We start from the raw sequence: 21,842 nt of genomic DNA on the forward strand, positions 1-21,842 counted from the left end.
ATGGCTGGTGAACCTGTAGTCTGCTTTATTCATCTTATCCACGAAATCATGTTATTATATTTTTTTTCATCCTGGTCTAAGGATTCATATTTTTCCTTGTTGGTGCTTGGATTGGTATTACAGAGGAGAAGAAGAAAATATAATATATATACTTTAATCAGATTAGTTTTAGAGCAAATAAAATAACACATTAGAGAAAAAAGAATTACTTAAAAATAGTTGTATTTATATTTCACAATTTGATCAAATACTGGTTCTTATAAACTTTCTACAGGATGTTTTTAAAACAAATTCTTCACATTTTGTCTCGACTATGTACTTGCGGAATTTCAGGGAAATAGTTCTGTTTGTTTTTATAGCTTAACATGTACTAAAGGCGTGGCAGGTAGTCAGTCACATGCAGTCCATATGGGATTCTAACATGACATTTAGTGAGTTTTCTGATGTTGACCATCCCTTTGATGCTGAAGGCAATGCATCTGTTGAAAGAAGTGACTGTAGGTTTGGGTTACTGCTCTCTGCATCTTCCAGTTTTTCAGTATTGTCTTCCCAGTTAATGTGGAATCTTGTAACCCTGGGATTAGATGCCAAAATATTCCTTTGAAGCTAGAAGTGAGGAAGGAAAAAGTACATTTAGATGGTAAGGGCTAAATCACTTAGTACAATGTGGTATGCAATTAAGCTCTTAATAAATAATCAGATAGTCAGGTGGAATAGGGGCTAAAGCATTGGCCTTGGAATCAGGAAGACCCAAGTTCAAATTCTGCCTCAGACACTAATTAGCTGTGCCAGCCCTGGGCAAGTCACACAACCTCTGTCTCAGTTTCCTCATCTGTAAAATGGGGGTGATGATGATAATAATAAGAACTACTCTCACAGAACTGTTGTGAGGAGGATTAAATGAGATAGTAATGTAGGTAAACCTTACACAGTGTATGTATAAAAAAATGTATGTATAAAACCTTCACAGTGTATGTATAAACTTTAAAGCACTAAATAAATGTTGGTAATTATTATTATTTTAAATGTCTTGATGTTTGTTCACCAAGAGGTCTTCAGGGTCAGCTTTAATACTGTAAATCAAGTTTAGTGAATTACAAAGGTAAGCGGCCACAGCAAAGAAATGAAGTTTAGAAAGGATAGCTTTTTCTAACGAATTCAGCAATTAGGAGTGAATGGAAAGAGCAATGAATGGGGAATCAGGAGAAGTGACTTAAAAAACTTAAATGTTTAAATGTCTGTTTCCTTTTTTAGAAAGGTGGGGATGAGTAGAGTACCGGCCCTGGAGTCAGGAGGACCTGAGTTCAAATCTGGCCTCAGACACATGATGCATGTACTAGCTGTGTGACCTTGGGCAAGTCACTTAACCCCAATTGCCCTGCCAAAAAGCAAAAAAAAAAAAAAATAAAAAAATTAAAAAGGGGGGAGGGGAGAATAACACAGAATATTTTAGACGATCAGTTTAGGCCATTTTGTTTTATCTGTTCCATTGGTGAGATGGCTTATTGAGAGCGACTATAGTAGCTTAAAAGAACATTTTTTAAAACTTAAATGACCATCTGATAATAGTAAAGATACATTGCAGATCAAGGAAAGATTTCTCTTTTGTTTTTCAAATGCTTCATCTAATCCAAAAGTAATGTTCTGGTACTTTTTAGAAATAGGATTAATAGTTACCTTTTTCTACAGTCAATCTGTCAAGAAGAATTCATTAAGCACTTACTTTGTGGGATGTCAAGTGGTTTCACCACTCATTCACCCTCTAAAAGGTCAGTCACAATACTTCACTACTAAGTTTCCTTGTACAATAGTGTTATGTTGAGACTACTCCCTTTCTTCCTAAATTCAAAATTGACAGGCAATAAAGGTAGCGATGGTCTATGCCCTATCTGTTTAAAATGCTTAAAATTCATGTAGTAGAGTTATAAAGGGCAGATCAATTTTCAAAATGATCTTCCGAGTTTGGAATTTCATGCTGTTAATTATGGAAAATATGTACATTAGAACAAGAACTACGATATCAACAACTTCCATGTTGTTCCACCATCTGCCTCTGTTCATTAGTGGTTTCTCAGCCATTTAAATAGTAGGATTCATTCTTAGAAGAAAAAACAAACTTGAATTTTTTTTCATCTTTTGTAAAAGGAAAGGAATGTTATTATACAAACCTTAACCTATAGACCAGGTTTGGGGGCTGTTGGTGGTCTGAACCTGCAGTTTCATCAAGGGGACGCCTGGTGTGGAAACTTCCTCCACTGATAGATTGGTAACTCCTCTGAAGCTTGGAGTTGCCTGGGACAGAGGTGAAGTGACTTGCCCATGTGTCAGAGACAAAACTTGAACCCTAGTCTTCCTAGATCTAAGGCAGGCACTTTATCCACACTATCATATGTTGCCTTTTGTGCATAATATGTAACTAATTAAATAAAATTTCATTAGATCCCACCCATCTTACAACTTTGTTTCCACCCCCAACTGCCAACAACTGGGCCATCTGATAGGTGGGCTTTCTTCATCTTATCCTGCTGGGCACCAGGAATAAATTAAATTTCATTAAATCCCAGCGCTCATCTTCCTCCTGACTCCAACCCTTGTTCCCTCTGTTCTGGTCTTGGCTTACACAGAACCAAACTCCCATGCCCCTTCCAGGCCATCTCTACAACATGTGACATATATGAGTATACCACCATCCACCTGCTTTCTAGTTTGTCTTTATGTACCATCTTTTCATTAGAATATAGGCTCCTGGAGGTCAGGGACATCTTGCTTGCCTGTATTTGTATCTCAGGTGCTTGGCATAGTGCCTGGCCTACAGTAAATGTTTAATCTGTATTATCTAATATATGTGCCAATGTGAGGGGGGAAAAGGATCGTCTTAGTCACCCATATGAACGAATTCTATTGCTGTGTATTCCCTATGAATTGGTTTGACAGATTTGCTCTTATATTCAACCTCACTTACTTTTGTTTTCACTCACTGAAAACATTACCAGTTAGATTCAACGCAGTTTATTTCAATAGTATTCCATCTGAATAAATTAAAGAAAGCACAGGAAACCATGAGTTTAACTCCCAGCTCTGCCATTAATTATTTGTGTAACATTAGACGAGTTATTTAAACTCACTGGGACTCGGTTTCTTCATTTTTAAAATAAGGACAGTTGGACTAGCTAGATCTAGGTAGCCAACTTTTTGAAAAGCTGTCCAAATTTGCACATCTCTCATTTATACAATCATTTTGATCTTTCATACAGAGGGGAAAAGTATAAGATTTTCTTACCTATACAATAAAAAAAAACAAATAAAAATTAAGAATCATTAATAGTTAGGAAGTAGAAGCTCTTTTAAAAAGAAACAAAAGACATTAAACAAATTTACTTCCGTCAGACTCAAGGCCCAACATTTCCTCATCTTGGTCCTTGGTTCCTCATATTCTTTTACCTATTCCAAAAGGTATATACACATACAAAAATAAGAAGAATCCTTAGCTCTTTACAAAAACAAAACAAAACAAAACAAAACTTAAGTCTTCCTTCACAAAGGAAGACTTTATTAAATTTTGGATTCAAGGTCTTTGCTCTATCTTCCTTTTATACTTGGTTTTAACTAGGAACTGTAGTAACAATATTGTCTCTGTTGGTGATATGTTATTGCATTATGTTTTTAACTTATTCTTTACAATTTATTTAGGTTTTACATTTTATTAAATGCACTATTTGTTCAAGTTACATATGAGCAAAAGCTTTGATAATTAAGTAATTTTCTTTACCATGATTCTAAAATAATGGGGTTCTGACACAATTTCAAGTTCTGACAAGCAAACCCACAATTATAGGTTATGAGGTTAGGTTAACTACAATGTTAGTTAACTGAGAGAGAATTTTTTTTAAACATAGAAGTGGCTTTAGAATAGAAATCTGCTTGATGCTTTCTTTGTCCACAGCAATAGTCACAGAATTCTCGGCTAGGAGCAGAAAATGAATTGGGTTGCAGGAGGCAGAAAAGATTAAGTAGAGATGAAGAGAGGGTAGAATCAAAGTCATTTCATCCCCATCTCAATTTCTGGCATCAAAAACTGAAGATCTCTGGTACTGGGAAGTACTTATCTCAAAAGTGTGAGTACGTTCTCCACACTTTCACCTATTCCACATAACCCTGTGTCCTTTCATAGACTTTCCTGTTATATAGCTCTCAGCTGTCATCAGATAACAAAATCACAGACCTAGGACTGCCCCTTTGTTTACAGATGAGGAAACTGAGACCTAGGAGGGTATGGCATACCCAAATCACAGAAGTCATCATCATCAGATGTGTAATCTGTACCCAGGTCCTCTGACACCAGAGGCAGTATTCTTCCTACCACGCCATGCTACTGTCTACCTACTGTTTCTCATTTTCACTGGTAAAATACTGCAGCTTATATATGGACACCATAATTCTATTAATTAATTGCTCTTTGGGTCATAAATTTTATTTTTCTAAGACCAAGGTATTACGTAATTGCTAGCCCTTTGAACTGGAAATGCCATTAAGAGACCATTTGGTCCAACCCCTTCATTGAAAGATGAAAATACTGGAGCTTGGAAATTCATGTGCCCAAGGTCCCACAGATATTAAGTGTAAGAGTTGGGATTTGAACCCAGGTCTCCAAATCCAAATCCAGTGCTCACTGTAGCAACAAAACTGTTAAGAGGTGGACTACTGTAGCAGTGAGTGCCTAAAATGTCATGTAACTTCCAAAAAACTGGAAAAAGTTTACAAAGGGGTTGAATATTCTGTACATATCCTTGCTACTAGAATATTGAATCATGGCTCTTAGGTACATTTTTCTTCCATGATTTAAACTACTGACCTTCATCCTTGGATGAAATAAGAAACCAAATTACATTGTTTGGCATGTGTAAAAACCGAGTATGAAGCAAAACTGGAACATTACAGGGAGAAAAAAGTAGCTGGTTAAGTGTGGTTCCACAATGCTCTGAATTCGATTGCTTATCTAGGAAGGGCACACACACACATGGATGAGGAAGGAGGTGGCCTTTATTATGAAGAACATTAACCAAACATCCCCTGGGTACATGGCACTATCAAGTCAGTTTTAAGTAACAACCTCACCTGTTTCATATGGGTATTATTGCTGGAGGGCAACACTACTTTGAATATGGGGAAAGGTTATTAAAACCTTTGAAATGAAAACGCTGGGTAGGCAAATGCCCTCCTAAAGGCCACAGGTCTAATTTAGTTAGCTGAGCCAAGAGAGGTGTAGTCCCCTTTGTTTTAGGATCTCAAAAGCATGTTACAAACATCAATTACCAAAGCTTCACAAGGAAAGACAATAATTACAGTCATCATGAATTATGCAGACAGTTAGACTTCAATTGTGCACTTCAACTAGCACCAAAACTTCAGAATCTGACTCATAACTATTTCTTAGTAAAAAAAGCCACATACATAATGTAATATAAATTGCAGCTTCCCATAAGTCAGTTTTTATCACCTTTGAATTATGTGGTAAAAGCAAATTAATTAAAAGATAAGCTTGAAATGTTACTTACCTTAGAAAAGTCTGGTTTAACTGGTGGGTTTTCCCTTAATTCTGTCTCCGTATATTCATTATTTACATAATAGCCAACTCTAATAAATTCTTGACCTCGATAGGTACATGTAATTAGCACAACTGTTACACCTACTGCATCTGCATCTGGAATAAGGCCTGGATTTGGTGCATCAGCCTAGAATGATTAAAAAAGAAGGTGGGGAGGAAAGGTTAACTGCAGGCAAGATGAGGATTTTAGTTACCTTGAGCACATCAGATGAAGATAGAGCAGTAAGATCTAGAAGATATTTGCAATCGTGCTGTGAAGGCAAATGTTTATTTTTGAGACTTATAGCTAGAAGGAAGAGTTCATGTGCCTCCTATGGTGCACCTCTGTACCCCTGGATCCTTGAAGGCATCATTTTATCTAGGGATTCTTGTCATTCTTCCCCCAGTTTTGGTGTTTCATGAAGAATTTGGCAACATCCAAAATCAAGGATTTATGTTATGTTAGCCAAATAAGCAATTAAAGATAAAAGTTACCAAAGTCATCAATTTGATTATCCAAAAACACACAGATTGTCGAACAAGATTTATCCCGCCAATTTCCTGTACCACCCAGAGTCCTCTCATTCAACATCCACTACCTACAGCCATTTTATTGGTCTAGATTTAAAGCAACTAAACAGACTAATATCTCAGGATCATCTTTAGAAGGAACTAACACATTAATTCCCAAAACATATTGTGGCATCTGTGTGCCCCACTTGACTGTATGTAAGTACATAATATAAAAACTGTATATAAGAATAACACAAAGCAAGATGTAATCCAAGTGCCAAACTGATGTACAAACTCACAAAAATTCAGTAAAAGATAAAAATAATTTTGTGCTAGTCAAAGGTTTCACAAAGGGCCAAGTGGGTTGGATTTTTAAAGGTGGAAAAAAGGCATGTGAAGAGATTCCAGGCAGGAGAAAAAAAGGCCCAGAGGTGAAAATAAGCACAGCATATGCAAAATATGGTAGGGAGATTGGGGTCTATAGTATACTCTACACTAGACAATGAGAAATGGAGTTGAATGAGTTCAGTGGGGCCAGTTTAGAAGACCTAGAATGCCACAGTGAGAAATCTGAACTTGATCTTCTAAGTTGCTGAGGAATATATAGCTTAGTAAATACCAGGGAAAATTGGTCATACAGAAATATCTTTTGGTCACAGTAATTACTACAGCCCAATACATATCAATATGCCTCTGTTGAGCACCTCTATTATGATTGATCATCAGTAATATTTTTCGAGTGTCTACTATGTTTAATAAGACATTGTGCTTTGTACAAAAAATACAGTTATTAATACATTCCTCTTACTCTCAAGAGGCTTATAATACAGGAGTGGGTATTTCTCTGGGTTGAATCTGAATCATGGAATGCTAGAGTTTAAAGGTCTCTTAGACATCATCTAGTCCAGGAATTCTTAACCTTTCTAATGTCATAGACCCCTTTGACAGTCTGGTGAAGCCTAGGGACTCATCCTGCTCCCCCCCCCCCACCAGAGTAATGTTTTTAAATGCATAAAACTTGTTTTTAAAAACAAGTTCATAGAATTCAAGTCGATCTCCCCTGATCTGGTCCAACTCCTCTCCCCAACTATAAAAAAAAAAAGATTAAGAAACCAAGGTCTAGAGAAGTCATTCAGCTACATTCACTCTGGGAGTTCCTCCAGTTTTCCACATCTCTCCCTATCCCCCTCCCTCATTAATAACGTGCAGTTTGGTGCTCCTTTATAGGCTATACTTGCTTCTCTGATTTACGCCTGGTATTTAAGTCACTGGCAGAAATGGGATGGGTATTCGCATGTATTTGTGTGTATTCAGCAAGGAAAGGCTTTATGAAAAGATGATATTTTGAAGCAGGACTGGGAAGGGAAGGTCTGCTTTTGGCCTGGAAGTACAACCACTCAAGTAGTCAGACTGACTCGGGGAGGTCCTTGAAGATTTCCCTACCTGGCTGGTTAAGAGTAGAAACAATGAAAGAAGATATCCTATCGTGAAATGGAAAGTCATTCCCCTGGTCCATACCTTGCTTTCCATGAACAAATTGATTATGGATATTCCTTTAGATTGCATTTTGATATTTAGTTGAGATAGGGCTAGTTGGAGGAGCTGCAGAGGTCCCTTTGGTTAGCACAGTATGTATAGCATAGCTTATCTAGGGGTCTTGAGATATTTTACTGCCTCTGCACAGCTGTTTGGTCTTCTTGCCATCTACTTTAAACCAGAGGCTCTTCAACCTGGAAGAGATCTCAGAAGTCATTTAATCCAATACCCTCATTTTACAAAGAAAGAAACTAAAGGCCAGAGAGAAGTGACCTGCTCAAGATCATATAGGTGTAGTGGCAAAACCAGGATAAAACCCAGGTCGCCTTACTGTAAGTCTAGGACTCTTTCCACAGTGCTAGGTTGCCTCTCATATCAGTTCACCTATCTCACTACTGACATGCCATTAAGAAAAATCTTTTAATTATATGCTAGCAAACCAAGAAGTGACAGAAAACTGACGTATTCCTGAGGCTGATCGTTGCTGGGAAAACCATACTTTACCCTATTAAAACACCTAAAGTATTATGTTGGTGAGTTTGTTATATGCACAAGTTTAAAATCATGATCTAATTCTCATTGTAGTTCATCTGTTCTTTTAGGCTCCACATCCTAAAGTCAAAAGTTTTTGGATATATATGACATGCCTGATCCACTCAGCCAAAACTTGAGGATATTTTTAATAGCATAGGGTGTCCCAAAAGTTTTAGTGCAGTTTTTTTCTCTAATAGCTTTAAGGCTGTGTGGCAGTAGTGGACAGCATGCCATCCTCTAAGCCAAAAAGACCTAGGTTCCAAACATGCCTCTGACACAAACTGACTGTATGACTCAGGACAAGTCATCTAACTCAGTTCTTTAGGGAACTCTCTAGTCAAGTCAAGCCAAGAAATATTTATCAACTGTTTATTATACGCCAAACACTGCTGAGACTATCCATTACCAAGAAGGTGCCAGTTAACATTTGTAGAGGGAGTTTCCTCACCTAGGATTTTGTTGTATCAATGAAATCATAGGCCTAGTCCTTTTCCTACCCTAAAATACACAAGAAAGGTTCCATTACAGGTTTTGTTGAACATAAAGCAAAAGTCATCAATAAATATATGTACATCCTTTTATTAGTACATGATTGCAGCAGCCTAACATGGACTATTACTTCAAAATAAAATAGAAAAAGCAATAAGCAATTTCCTGTTTTAGCATGGGTCAGCAGCAGCCTTTGCCACACCATGAATCCTCTATAGACCATGTGGCTCACCTCATGGATCAGAACTAATTCTACTTCTCTACACAAAAAAACTTCAGGGAAGGCTTTACTAAGCTGAAAAGGAAAGAAAATAGCCTTCCAGGTATTTAAAAATTCTGTCAAAATAAGTTCCAACTGCTCATGTGTTCTTAAGGAAATCTTTAAATCATAGGAAATAGGACAAATACTTCCCCCTTTAATGATATCAACTTCTTTATTCAATTATTTGTTGAGGTTTAACTTTTTATCTGCTGCCCTTTTATAATAATCCCTACTATATTTATTATAATGTCATCCATGTGGGGAGAGGTGGGTAATGTAAGGGAAGATGAGTGTTAAGGATGGGAAAGAAAAAAATTTCCATATTCTTCTAAGTTATAGACTCACAATATAAATTCTGCCTGGAGTACTGCAATTTGTTAAGAGATACCAAGCTCCCAAGTCACGTGCTAAGAACTTATTATTTGGAGAACTTCACAATGCTATACTCCCCTCCATTGCCTGGGATAACTGAGAGCTGAATTGTTCTGCCTAGAACTGTCCTAGATCAAAGCAAGCACTTATGCAAAGACAGTGCTAAGTCAGAGGGTGTGACTTATTTTTGAATAGCAGTACTCAAGAATTCACGTAAGGGGTTTTTTTTTTTGTCTGCTTCTGTTCATGTTGGAAAATAACTGAAGGTGTTACCAGTCAAAAACATGGTCCTGAGTCAACTGAGAGGAAGGATAGTTTATCCCCTTAAGTGATTAGCAAGGACCATTATGTGGTATTCTCAGCTCAGAAAAATTATACACTGATGTGTTTACCTAGTAAAGTGATTATTTTAGTGCTGGTAGAATTGGGGATGGATAATTAGTACAATGAGAAGATGTGCTAGGAAACTTGATTATAGGGCACTCCAAAAATTATTTCCTTGATATACATCCTCACACCTCTAACTTCTACTTTCCACAGCCCCAAAAGACCTACACACTTTGCTACATACCTTATTTTAAATTTAAATCACCTGTCACATCCACTTATATATACAGCCCTTTCCATCCCAAATAAGGCTTAACATGTTAGTGATGCTCAAAGTGAGGTCAGCAGAAAGTTAGTGGTCCATGAGCATCATTCAAGGAGTCATTCCATAGGTCTGGCCTTTTGTCATATTCAAGTTGATAATATAACAATGTGTATATTGTTTCTTGCATAAGTCGATCACACTTTTATTTAGATTATTCTTCATTGGTGACATTTTAATGACAAACATCTATAATACAACAGGAGAGTAACTTCTAAAAACACTCCCTCCATAAGAGTCAAGCACTTTGTAGTTTCAGGCAAAAGTAGACATAACTTCTGTTTGCCTCATTTTCTCTGTCTATAAAATGGGGATAATAGAACCCCTCTTGCAGTGTTGTTGTGAGGATCAAATGAGATAACAATTGTAAGGCTAAAATTTAGTATAGTACTTGGCACATAGTAAGTTCTATATAAATGTTAGCTATTATTTTTAGCTTTTATTAATAGAGGCATGGTGTTAAATAAAAGTGAGATTTTACAAATACAAAATGGACTTTCCAGTAACTTATTGGTACGAATATTTAACAGTAGTCTTACCTGAAATACAAACATATGCCTTCCTGCAGGAACAGGGCCCACTAAAACAGAGTCTAAAACTTGGTCGTATTCTTCACTTTCTGCTGAACCCACATAGATAATTTTCCACTCCAAGTCTAGAGTTAAAGACCAATACACATTATTTTACACTCAAGGATTACAACACTGAAATTCCAATACCCCCTTTAATATCAACTGATTCACATCTGTTGTCCCTACATCCACCTCGCCATAGCAGAAGATTCAAAAAAGATTCTCAGTTTCCTGAGGAATCTAATCCTTTCCATCCCCTGCTCCTCCTGCAAAACCTCTCACTTAAGAGAGTCAACCCTTAAAACAAAGAGTAAAAAAGATGGGGAAAATGGCAATTCAGCAAAATGAACACATCAGCCAACTGTGATATTTCTGTAAGGCTTTCTTAAGTTTGCCATAATCAGAGGCATGAAAATCATTTGTAAGCTGCCCACTTCAGCTTTAATGACTATCTTTGCCTTTATTCATTCACTCAGCAAACATTAATTGCCTACTATGTGCTGAGAAGATAAAGATTTTTAAAAATTACTCCTGCCTGGTCTAGAGAAGGTTACCTCCTACTAAGGAACCATTCACCTGAACCAACTATTGGCACAGTTAATATGTTTTCTTTGAACACCCCATAGGTAAAATTTATCCTTTGTGTCGAAATAATAAACCCTACGAAATGAGGCATGTGGGGGTGGAGCTCAATGGGGTAGGCTTGTTTGGGGTAACCTTTACATTCACATTATGTATATACAAACTCCTGACACTTATTGTCTACAATACTTATTTAGCCAACGTCTCATCTTCCCAACTGGACTGAAATATTCTTGAGAGACTGATTCATTTCACAAACATTTATTGAGCATTCAAGGCACATTGCTGCGTACACAAACATTTATTGATGATGATTCATATCTAGCTGGTTGAACAGCTTTTCCTCCTATAGCATTATTTTGGAAAACTCCATTCTACTTTGTGTAATGAAATTTCCCATTTTAACAGTCAACTTTTTTATTTCTCTTTATTCTCAGATAGGCACATAATAATACCTATAGAACTCTTCTTACATACAGGACTATTAGCACTAACTGTTTCATAGCAAATTTATACTATTTTGACTCTAACCTGTACTCAGTTTTTGTGGGTTTGATGGGGAAAATGACCACAAGGGAACATAGGTTCAACATAGGAGAAAGGAATATGGTAGGGCTAACAACACATCTGTTCTCCTTGGTTTTGTATAGGAACTGAAGAAAGCCTCAAATAATATATGGAATGTTCAGTAATTGGGGGATTGTGTCTGTGCATGAATTTATATGCCTGTTTAGATATTTGCTATTCCTGTTGAGGGAAGATCATTGGGGTCTGGTTAATCCACAGTCTGGTTAACTACTGCCATGCCCCCTCACTTTACTTTCTTGAGTTACCATTTACTACCACTCTTTTCTTAGGTCAGAATATTCAAAAAGCTTGTCCAGGCTCTGGAAGGACAAAACAGTATCGTTCTGGAGCAGTAACCAACCCTACCAGGGGAAGCAGTCCACGTATAGTATTAGGTAGCATAATGACTACTGCATCCAAATGCAGGAGACCTGGGGGCAGATTTGGAGTCAGAGGACCTGAGTTCAAATCTTTACTCTGTTGAAAACTAAAAATAAATTTATTTATTTAAAAAATCTTTATGTATAACCTTGCCCGAGTCATTTAACTTATTTGGGCTTCAGTTTCCTCATCTAGAAAATGAAGAGGTTGGAATGGATGATGTCTAAAGGCCTTCCAGCTCCAAATCCTATGATTGTAGGAATAAAATGTTTAAAATACAGCTATTGTTTTTTAAACAAGCATTTATTAAGCACTTACTATGTGCCAGGTACTGTGCTTGACAAAAGTTCTCTTCATTTGATCCTCACAACAAGGCAGAGAGGTAGAAGCTATTATGATCCCCATTTTACAGTTGAGTGATTTGCTCAGTGTCACATGGCTAGTGAGTGTCAGAGGCCACATTTGAATTCAGGTCTTCCTGACTTGCAATCTATCTGTCCACTGAGCCACCTAACTGCCCCCCGTAACAGCTGCCAACTACAAGTTACTTTAAAAGAAAACTTTAAAAAAAAAACAATTAAAAAAAATTTTTGAGGTTGCCAAATTAAACACATGTGAAAATCAGAGTACTAGCTCCATTGTGGCACTTACATTATTAAAAGTATGTATGGAATACACGAGGTTCCTTTAATCCACTCAAGCAGACCACATTTTCAAGGAGCTCCTTGGCCCCTTGGGGGTAGGGATAATTATGACTCAGCTCAAAAGTTTATTCAGAGAAATGATGGCTCTTAAGTGATAGTTGGTGTATCCTTGACACTCAACCCTGCAAATCTCAATACTGTAACTGGTTTCTGAATGGATGTCAATTAAAAGTTAAAATGTCGCTTTGCCTGTCATAGCTTTCAACTATCCAAGATCATGAACCCAGAGAGGCTTTTTATCTATGTCCTTAACTCCTATATTCCTTATTAGTTGAGACCTAAAATAGGAGGCACCACCAAAAACTGTTTATGACTTGAGAAACTCATACTGAATTAATAAGTAACGCTTGTTCTGGCAATTCGTCCCCTCATCCCCTTTTTTAATCTGTTCATTCACTTTATATTTAATACTGATGGTGGCTGGGAGGCTACAGCTGTCCAAAATGAAAAAGGTGCTTTTGAACGAGAAAATAGAAAAGCAATCCTGTATTTTGCTATTATTTAGCTTTATTTTATTTTAATTCTGCTAACTTTTAAAACTTGGCCCATTTCTTGATCCATCAAGTTCCAAAAGCTGTGTACAAAGATTAACAAGTAGTTTAAAAACTCCAGGAAATGTCAGTTAATAATCAAGAGAAAAGATACTTTATGAAGTTTACTTTGATGTGTCCATATGAGAAATTCAAAGCCATTCTCAATTAAAATATAGCACCCACAATATAGTACGTCAGTGACAAATCTCATATTTTGGAAACTAAAGATTTCACAAAATTCAAGAGAATTTTTTAAAAGACCTCGGAGGTAAATTTTATGGTATCTGAAATTGCATTTATTCTACATACCATATAGATGAAAATAAAGATGATGAAATTTTCATCTTTGAAAAATAAAATATTTTTGAGCCCCTAAAGTATATTTACTGCCCATGTGACCTTGAACAAGTCACTTAACCTCTCTGGATTCAATTTCTTGGTCTGTAAATCGAAGGCACTGAACTAAATTATTCCTTCTAGGGACTCCTTCGGCCTCTAAAGCCTAAGATCTTTTTAAGCACTTAAAACTTTATTTCCCTTACCCCCTTCTCTTAATATGTGAGTGTGTTTAAGTACAATTTTCACTTGTGGATGAGCTCTTAGCTTAATAGCATGTTAACAAGTTCCTGAGCGTGGTCTTTTTAGTAGGTGGCAGCCCAGATATCCACTGGGAAAGCTCCAGCACTCTTAACTGGCTTCTGAACAGGTCCCATTTCCGAGCCCACACATGAAGTCCTACAATTAACATCTTTCACTCATTAATGCCAGTGAGCTCCACATAATTTTGGAGGGTCTGCAATTATTTACCTTCTGAAACATACAGGAAAATGTTTTCTCCTAAAGTTACTTTAAAGTTTTTTTTTTAATTACTATTCCCAGAATTATTGGTGATAATAGCCAGCTAGCCTTTATAGCGCATTAATGTTCGCAAAGAGCTTTCCATCGGCATCCTGGACACCCTCTCGTAGCCAAGGCTGCTTGGAGGTGATTCCCTCTAGAGCCTCTCCAATTATTTGCAGTTGTCAGAATCCCCGGGGAAGACGGCTTGGCACCCTGCCCTCTCCCGGGCTCGACAGGGGCGGGGGGCGGGTGTCAGAGCGGCGAGGGAGGGGGTGTGTGGATGCCTGTGTCGGTACCCGCCTCCCCGCTCGATTCAGGAAGCTGGAGAGGAAGGCTGAGAGCTTGCCCCGGCTCTTCCTGCCGGTCTAATTAGGCTAGGAGGAGCAAGGGCCCCCGGAATGAAGTAGCGCAACTTTAAGGGAGTTGTGGCCTTTGCGAGTGGGAGTCGGGGAGGTGGGCAGGTGCTCGGAGTTAGAAGCACTTACAGCGAGCGGGGGGTGCAGGCGGTGGGGCTGGTGACGCCAGGGGCTCACAGCTCAGTCTCCACTCTGGGTAAAAGATGGCTCCGTTTTCGAACTCTCCGGCGAGCACAGACACGCGCACACACCAGACAGCTCTTTTTTAAAAAAATCTCCTCTCCACTACTCACCACCCCCCCCCAGTCCCAGGCCATGCAGACGGGGGTCCTGCACCCTCTCCCTTCGCGGGTTCCTCCGCATTGGTCTCTCGGCTGAGCCAACTCCTCGTCTAGAGGCAGCCAAGGGGCACTGAGGCTCGCGGGGGTGACCGCGGGGCTCCTCTCTCCTCCCGTTAACCCTTCTCCCACACCCAGACAAAGCTGACAACATGGCTACCACCACTCAAACAAGTTACTCGCAACTTCAGCCCGGCTTTGCAAAAAGGCAGCGTTGGGAACCGGGGCGGCTTCCCCTCCCTCCCACTCGGTCTCCCCGCCGGGGCGAAGGACACAATGGTGAAACGCACCCGCTTCAAGTTTCCCTCCAGCAGCAGCGGGGGCAGCAGCGGCCGCCGCGCGCCCCGGCCAAAGCCCCGCCGACCCCTCCGGAGCTGCAGGTCTGCAGCAGCAGGAGCAGCGGCAGCCCATCCTCCTCCTCCTCCTTCCTTCCCTCCCTCTCTCCCTTAGATGCCGCGGAGGATAAAACTGGGAAAGAGTGGAGGGAGAGAAGAAAAAAAACAGCAGGCCTTAGGAAAGTTTTCGCGGAGAAAAACCTGCCCCCGAGCGCCCCGGGCTGAAGCCCCCCTGGCGGGATCCCGTCTACTCACCTTCCGACAGATCCTCTATGCACTCAAACGTGATTTCGAACTGGAAAGGGTTGTAGAAAGGGGAAGGGTTGTCCAGCACCACTACATTGTTCACCTGAACCTTTGCCATATTTTGAGAGAGGGAGAGAAACCCCACACAAACAATAGGAATGGGGTGTTCTTGCAGCACAGCCGAGTCCAACGTGTTCTGGCTGGGCGAAGCCCCGCTCCAGCACCGGCCCCGGGCCAACGGCGGGCGGCGGCGACTTGGGAAACTTTTGGTTGTCTTTGCCTCGTCGTCGTCGTCTTCTTTTTCTTCTTCTTTTTTATTTACACCGGGAAACAACTCCACAGTGTTTTTGCAGCTTTCCTATTTCACTCAACTACAGCCCATTCTGCTCGGCTAACTAGCAGCGTGGGCCCCGATTGGCTGCACGCTGAGCTCTGACCCTCCTCCTCCTCCAGCTCCTGCTCCGGCGGAGAGCAAGATGGGCTCCCTTCCCCTGAACGGGCTCCGAAAGGTTCGCGGCTGCTCCACCTGCTGGCGCAGGCGAGGACAAAGGCGGAGAACAAAGTGAGCCGGGTGACAGCCTGGGAGGAACGCCGGGGAGGGCTCCTCCGGAGCCGAGCGGGGCAGAGCGGAGCGGGCTGGCGGGCGACAGGGGGAGAGAGCCGAGGAGAGCGGGGAAGCTCCGCCCACGGGATTGTTTCCACGCTCTTCTCACGTAGGGTGTGTCGGCCAGTAGTTACCGGGCTTCTGGGAGGGGAGGGGACTGGGGAGGAGTGGGGAGGGGAGGAGAGGAGAGGAGAGAAGGGAGGAGAGAGGAAAGGGGAGGAGAGAAGGGTGAGAAGGGAGAGGGAGAAGAGGCGGAGGAGACAGGGAAAAGAAGTGGAGGGGAAGAGAGGGCAAAGGACAGAGAGGAAGGGAAAGTGGAGAGGAGGAAAAGGAGTGGAGGGAAAGGGAAGAGTGGGAAAGGAAAGGAATGGGAAGGGGGCAAAGAACGTTGACTTTCTTTGCATTATTTAAGCTTATCAGCACTGTTTCCTCTCAGATTTAAGGATTCTGTTGAGTTCAGCAGATCAATGCATCCATATGCATTATAGAAATAATTGTATTAGTATATGTGAACCATACACATAGGGGAAGTTTCCTTGTGAATATGTTTGATATTTTAGCAAACAAGCTGCCTTCCTAACTTGAAGTAATGGGGATAATCAGGAAATTCACCCCTGCTCTCCGCATGGGCAGATCTCTACAGGTCTACCATCTTCTAAAGTCTGAGGATCCCCCCTTTCTACGAGTTCCTAACCTTTCATGTCAAGAACACCTTTGGCAGTCTGGTAAAGCCTATGGGCTACTTTGCAGAATTATGTTTTAAATGCTTAAAATAAAATACATAAGATGACAAAAGAATCCAAGTATTTTGAAATATCAGAAAAAATTTAATCCCAAGTTAAGAAACCCATCCAAGTCTTTCCAGTTCTAGAAAGCCTTTCCTAAATCAAAAGTTAGAGATGTAATAAGGTTCCTCAGCTCTACTGATAAAGGGGGTGGGGTTAAAAATTAGAAGGGCTAGAAGAGGAACATTGGAGAGATGAGAAAAGCAAAAAAGACAAGCAAGCATTGCCAGCCATTAGATATAATTCAAAATCCAGGATCCAAATTATTAGTAACTTTAGACATATTTTTAGCCCTCAGAAACAGTCAAAGGAGCCTCTGCATGCCCAAAGCCTATCCAGTGTTGATTTCATTTATAGCCCTTTGCTGCTAATATGGGCTTTTTAATCTTGGGAAAGAAGGTGCTCGTAACATATATTGTGGGTTTTTACCATTTTTAACTTATTAGCAATTACTGATATAGCAAAACTAATATGAAAATTAGTTTTCATTTAATCCATTCACAAAACATCTATTTTAAAATATTCATGACAAAAACTACCCAGCTGTAGTTAAATTTAAAATAAAATAATCTCATACATATCCTACAGGAATCATGGTGGAAAGTATCCTGGGTTTAGAGTAGTGAGACCCTGGGTTCTAGTCCTAATGCTCACACATAAGGACCCTGGATCCTTAACCTCTCATTCCACTAGGCAACTCTCTAAGATGATAAATTGCAAAGAAGGTGCCAACCTAGAAGTCCTCCCATGTAAGAATTTCTTATATCAAGGAAATCATAGGTTTATTCTCTACTCTGTATGAAATTAGTACAATAAAAATATAGACCTTAGAAGCCATCTTGTGTAACTGCGTCATTTTAAAGATAAGGAAATTAATTAGTCCGGAAGACTTGCCCATGGTCACATAGGTCATAGGTAGTAAGTAAAAAAGCCAAGATTAAAACTTGGCCCTTTGCCTCCAAATCCACATTTCACACACAGCCTTCCAAAGTAATAAACTACATCTTCCCTAAGACCTATTGTAGCTCTAAAATCCTGTGGCAATTTCTTTGCAAAAATGCATGTGTTTGAATTTAAATAGGTATTGTTCTTCATACCCAGAAAGATTGATTTTGATGATCTTTGCAAGACTTTTTAGTTCCAAAGATCTGGTTCTTGAAGTAGGGATCCTTTCCTTCATCCATATTTTTACTTATCTCAATACTCACAGCCTAGAAAGTAAGGTAGGTTAGGTTCCATCTGGTGCTTAGTGGAGAGTGTGTCACTTACAAAAGCATTTAACTGCCACATATAGAAATGGGCCAAAATGGTTTCCTCATGGTGTTAGTACATATAGCATATGGGTCAGAGTAATGAAACCAAACTGCAAGTGGTACTATATGTTGATGATAGGCCCATATGAGTGATAGTTATCCTTTGTGTTGACAAGCTGACTGATAACAAAACTATAATAAATGTAGAAGCTGCCCCCTGCTCAGAAAGATACCCTGGATGGATATAAAATGTAAAATGTCACTGCAAACAAAATTTTTTTTTCTTGCTGTAAATGTCTTAATAATAGTAAATAAAATTTCCAAACTGTTGTAGTGACCCTAAGGGAAATTCTAGGTCATAGAATCGTGTGCTTAGAACTAGAAGACACCTTTAGAGATCATTTAGAGTAGGGGATCTAATCTGGGGTCCATGGATTCCTGTGGATAGATATTGCGGTTGGGTGAACTTGGCAAGAAAAAAAAAACTGCACTTTTATTTTCACTAACTGCTAATGGATATTTAGCATTTCCTTCAAATATTTGAAGAAAGAGCTATCACAATGTTTGCTTACCAATCTGAAATAGAAAGGGAGTCCATTGGCTTCACCAAACTCCCAAAAGAAGGTCCACCCCCTCTCCCCCACATACACACTGAAGAACCCTGATCTATAATTTTGATTTTAGACCAACCCCTTCACGTTACACAACAGGAAACTGAGACCCAAAGAGTTTAAATAATTTGTCTAAAGTGGCAGAGCTTAAATTCGAATCCAGTTCATTCTTTTCTAAAGCCAGTGTTCTTTCCACTGGTACCATGCCTCCTCTGTTGTTTTGTAAGTATAAAATGATGAACTCGTTAAAAATGGAGTGAAATCCAACTCAAAGAATTTTGTTATCTTACGAAAAGAGCCTGGCCTTAAAGCCAACTCGATGGGAAAGTCTCCACATTCTTAAGAAGTCTCATTAAGTCATAAAACTCCATTATAATGCTTATGTAGGGTGGGGAGTGGGGAAAGTTGGCTCCCCTTGAGTAATGTCTGAATAGTTCAACTTTAGTTCAGCCCATTTCCTTCATTACTTCTCAGCTGTGTCAGGATAGCACATTTCCTGTGTCTCTTGAAGATCACACTGATTATCATAGTGAGCTGGCATCTTCCTATAATACCAGCTCCTTACTGGCCCAGATTTTCTATTCTCTTTCTTAATTATCATTTGTTGTTGAGTCATTTTCAGTCATGTCCCACTCTTCCATGACCCCATTTGAGGTTTTCTTTGCAAAGATACTGGAGTGGTTTGCCATTTCCTTCTCCAATAAACTGAGGCAAACAGGGTAAAGTTCTTGGTTCTATCCAAGGTCACACAGATGGTAGATGGTAAGTGTCTGAGGCCATATTTGAACTTGGGTCTTCCTGACTCTAGGCTCTACCATCTATCCACTTCTTCGCCTAGTTGCCCTAATTATAATAGTTTGAAGATTTTAAAGACTTACTTTTCTTGAGTTCTTAACCAATACCATCCCCCTCTCCATTCAAAATTCAATAAACAAAAGGTCAAAAAGAAGATTATTTGTGTAAGTGTATATTTACCCCACTACACTAGAAGGTCCATTTTGGTTGCGTTCCTGTCCTATTCTTCTTAGTTGACTCTAACTGGTCCCTTATCAATTAGCCCAATACCTTGTGCACTGAGTCTCTTAAAACCTTTACTGAATGAAGGAATGATCAAAAACAACTCCTTTAACCCTTAGGGGTGCCATAACATTTTAACATGTCTATCCTCGGAACAACAAAAGGTTTGTAAGCACTGTTATTTCTTGGTGGTATTTTGTAAGTTTTGCTACTCACCTGAAAGCTAACAATATTTTGAGACTTGTTAGAATAAACCTATGGATATTTGGGGGGGAGGGAGAGAAGAGAGGGGAAGGGAGTACTGAGAAGGAGAAGAATGAATTAATACGAATGAATTAATACTGTGGAAGGAGGCTAGCAAAATTAGAGAAAGACCATTTGATGATATTTCAGATTGGTGAACAAACATTGTAATAGCTCTTTCTCTATTCCCCCATCAGAGACTCAATTAACCACAATAGATAAATTCACCACATGTGGGAAAAAGATTGTATTTATTGAACAATCTTAGTCTAGCAATTGCTCACGTGAGACAAGATCTACCTCCTACCCCTCAGTCTCTGGAGGGATCTGTTAAGGCCTAGGGAAAGTACATAATTCTTTTTTTTTTTTTATCATACAACCATTTTTTCAGAACAATTAGGCTTTAATGCAGTCTAATTCAACAACCCTTTATGAAGTGCTTACTGTCTCCAAGGCACTTGGTTTAGGTGCTGAGCATACAAAGACCAAACAAAAAATAGTTCTAGCCTTAGAGGATTTTATGTTCTAGGGAAATACAACATGGAAGCATAAATAGATATATTTTGAGAAAGGAGAGAATATTGGTGATTATGAAAATCATGAAGTCCTACCCACAAGAGGTTAGCAGCTGAGTTGAGCTTTGAAGGAAACTACCTAGGGATCGTAAGAGGTGAGGGGGAAGAGGACATGCATTCCAGGCATGGGATATAAGTTTGTACAAAGGGATGGAGTTTGTCAGATAGCAAGTAGGTCAGTTTGGCAGACAGCAGACTGAGTCTATGTGGTCAGAAAGAAATTTCAGGGTTTTGGAACATGAAGGTGGAATACTGAATGCTGATGATGAAATAAAAATATATTACTATCTAAAAATATTACTGTGGTGTTGAAAAAAAAGTACAAGTCATGAGGATTGAGATTGATGACTGTTTGAGGAGACATCAACATGTATACCAAAGTGAGCATCATTTTTCTTTTTTTTAAATTAATTTATTTTTAGTTTTCAACATTCATTTCCACAAGATTTTGAGTTCCAAATTTTCTCCCCATCTCTCCCCTACCCCCCACCCCAAGATGGCATGCATTCTAATTACTGCTTCCCCCAGTCTGCCCTCCCTTCTATCACCCCCCTCTTATCCCTTTCCCCCTTACTTTCTTGTAGGGCAAGATCGACTTCTATGCCCCATTGCCAGTATATTTTATTTCCCAGTGTGAGCATCATTTTTCAATGAGCACATGTTATTTTTGGAATACTAAAGCTCTAATTACAGAGTTAGAAATGACATTAGAGATCAACTAGTCTAAGCCTCTTATTTTAAGAAGAATACTGGAGACATGATTTCCTCAAGGTTACAGAACTAGTAATGGCTGTCAGGATTAGAACTCAGGTCTCTATTTCTAATCCATTACATTTTACCCACATGGGAGTATCTTTTTGTAGTTGGGATAATTATCATCTTAATATTTAATTTTGTTAAACTAATCTTCTCTCCATAGATAGATATATGTGTGTATATACATATACATACATGTTATGGATGAATGGTTCCTGTGGAAGTATAGATAATGGATATAGATAATTCCTCCTTGAAGCTTAGGGTCAAAGGCTTTTTTTGTTTCATTTTATTTTAAGGATGAACGTATGCATGCATGCATGTATGCGTGTGTGTGTGTGCGTGTGTGTGTGTGTGTCTGTCCGTATGCATGTATACACACATATGGCAAGTTTTGCCAGTAGTGAATTCTGTCTTAATGTATCTGTTGTAGGGAGGAAAAAAGAAGAGGGGAAAATCCTGATAATTGGCCTGTCCAAGGGAAAAAGATGCAATTACCTCCTCCTTTACCTTTGTTATGGATGGAGTTCTTTATTCTCCTAACAGTGGTTTCTACTCACTAACACATTTTTTTTTCTCTTCACATGGCTGATGTTCTTAGGAAG

The 21,842-nt window shown here is 39.3% G+C and overlaps 2 protein-coding genes across 2 annotated transcripts in view; one reads left to right on the forward strand and one right to left on the reverse strand.

Annotated features, from left to right (window-relative positions):
* Positions 1-21,842, forward strand: part of MCM9 (minichromosome maintenance 9 homologous recombination repair factor) — a 175,911-nt gene that overhangs the window by 60,970 nt on the left and 93,099 nt on the right. The window lies entirely within an intron of this gene.
* ASF1A (anti-silencing function 1A histone chaperone) lies at positions 206-16,064 on the reverse strand. The gene is made up of 4 exons (XM_036768641.1): positions 15,403-16,064; positions 10,479-10,594; positions 5,556-5,732; positions 206-606 (listed from the first exon to the last, which is right to left on the reverse strand). The coding sequence occupies exons 1-4, from the start codon at positions 15,509-15,511 to the stop codon at positions 394-396; spliced, it is 615 nt and encodes a 204-aa protein (XP_036624536.1). The 5' UTR covers positions 15,512-16,064; the 3' UTR covers positions 206-393.

The sequence above is a fragment of the Trichosurus vulpecula genome, chromosome 7, assembly GCF_011100635.1.
Source record: "Trichosurus vulpecula isolate mTriVul1 chromosome 7, mTriVul1.pri, whole genome shotgun sequence".
Classification (NCBI taxonomy): Eukaryota; Metazoa; Chordata; class Mammalia; order Diprotodontia; family Phalangeridae; genus Trichosurus; species Trichosurus vulpecula.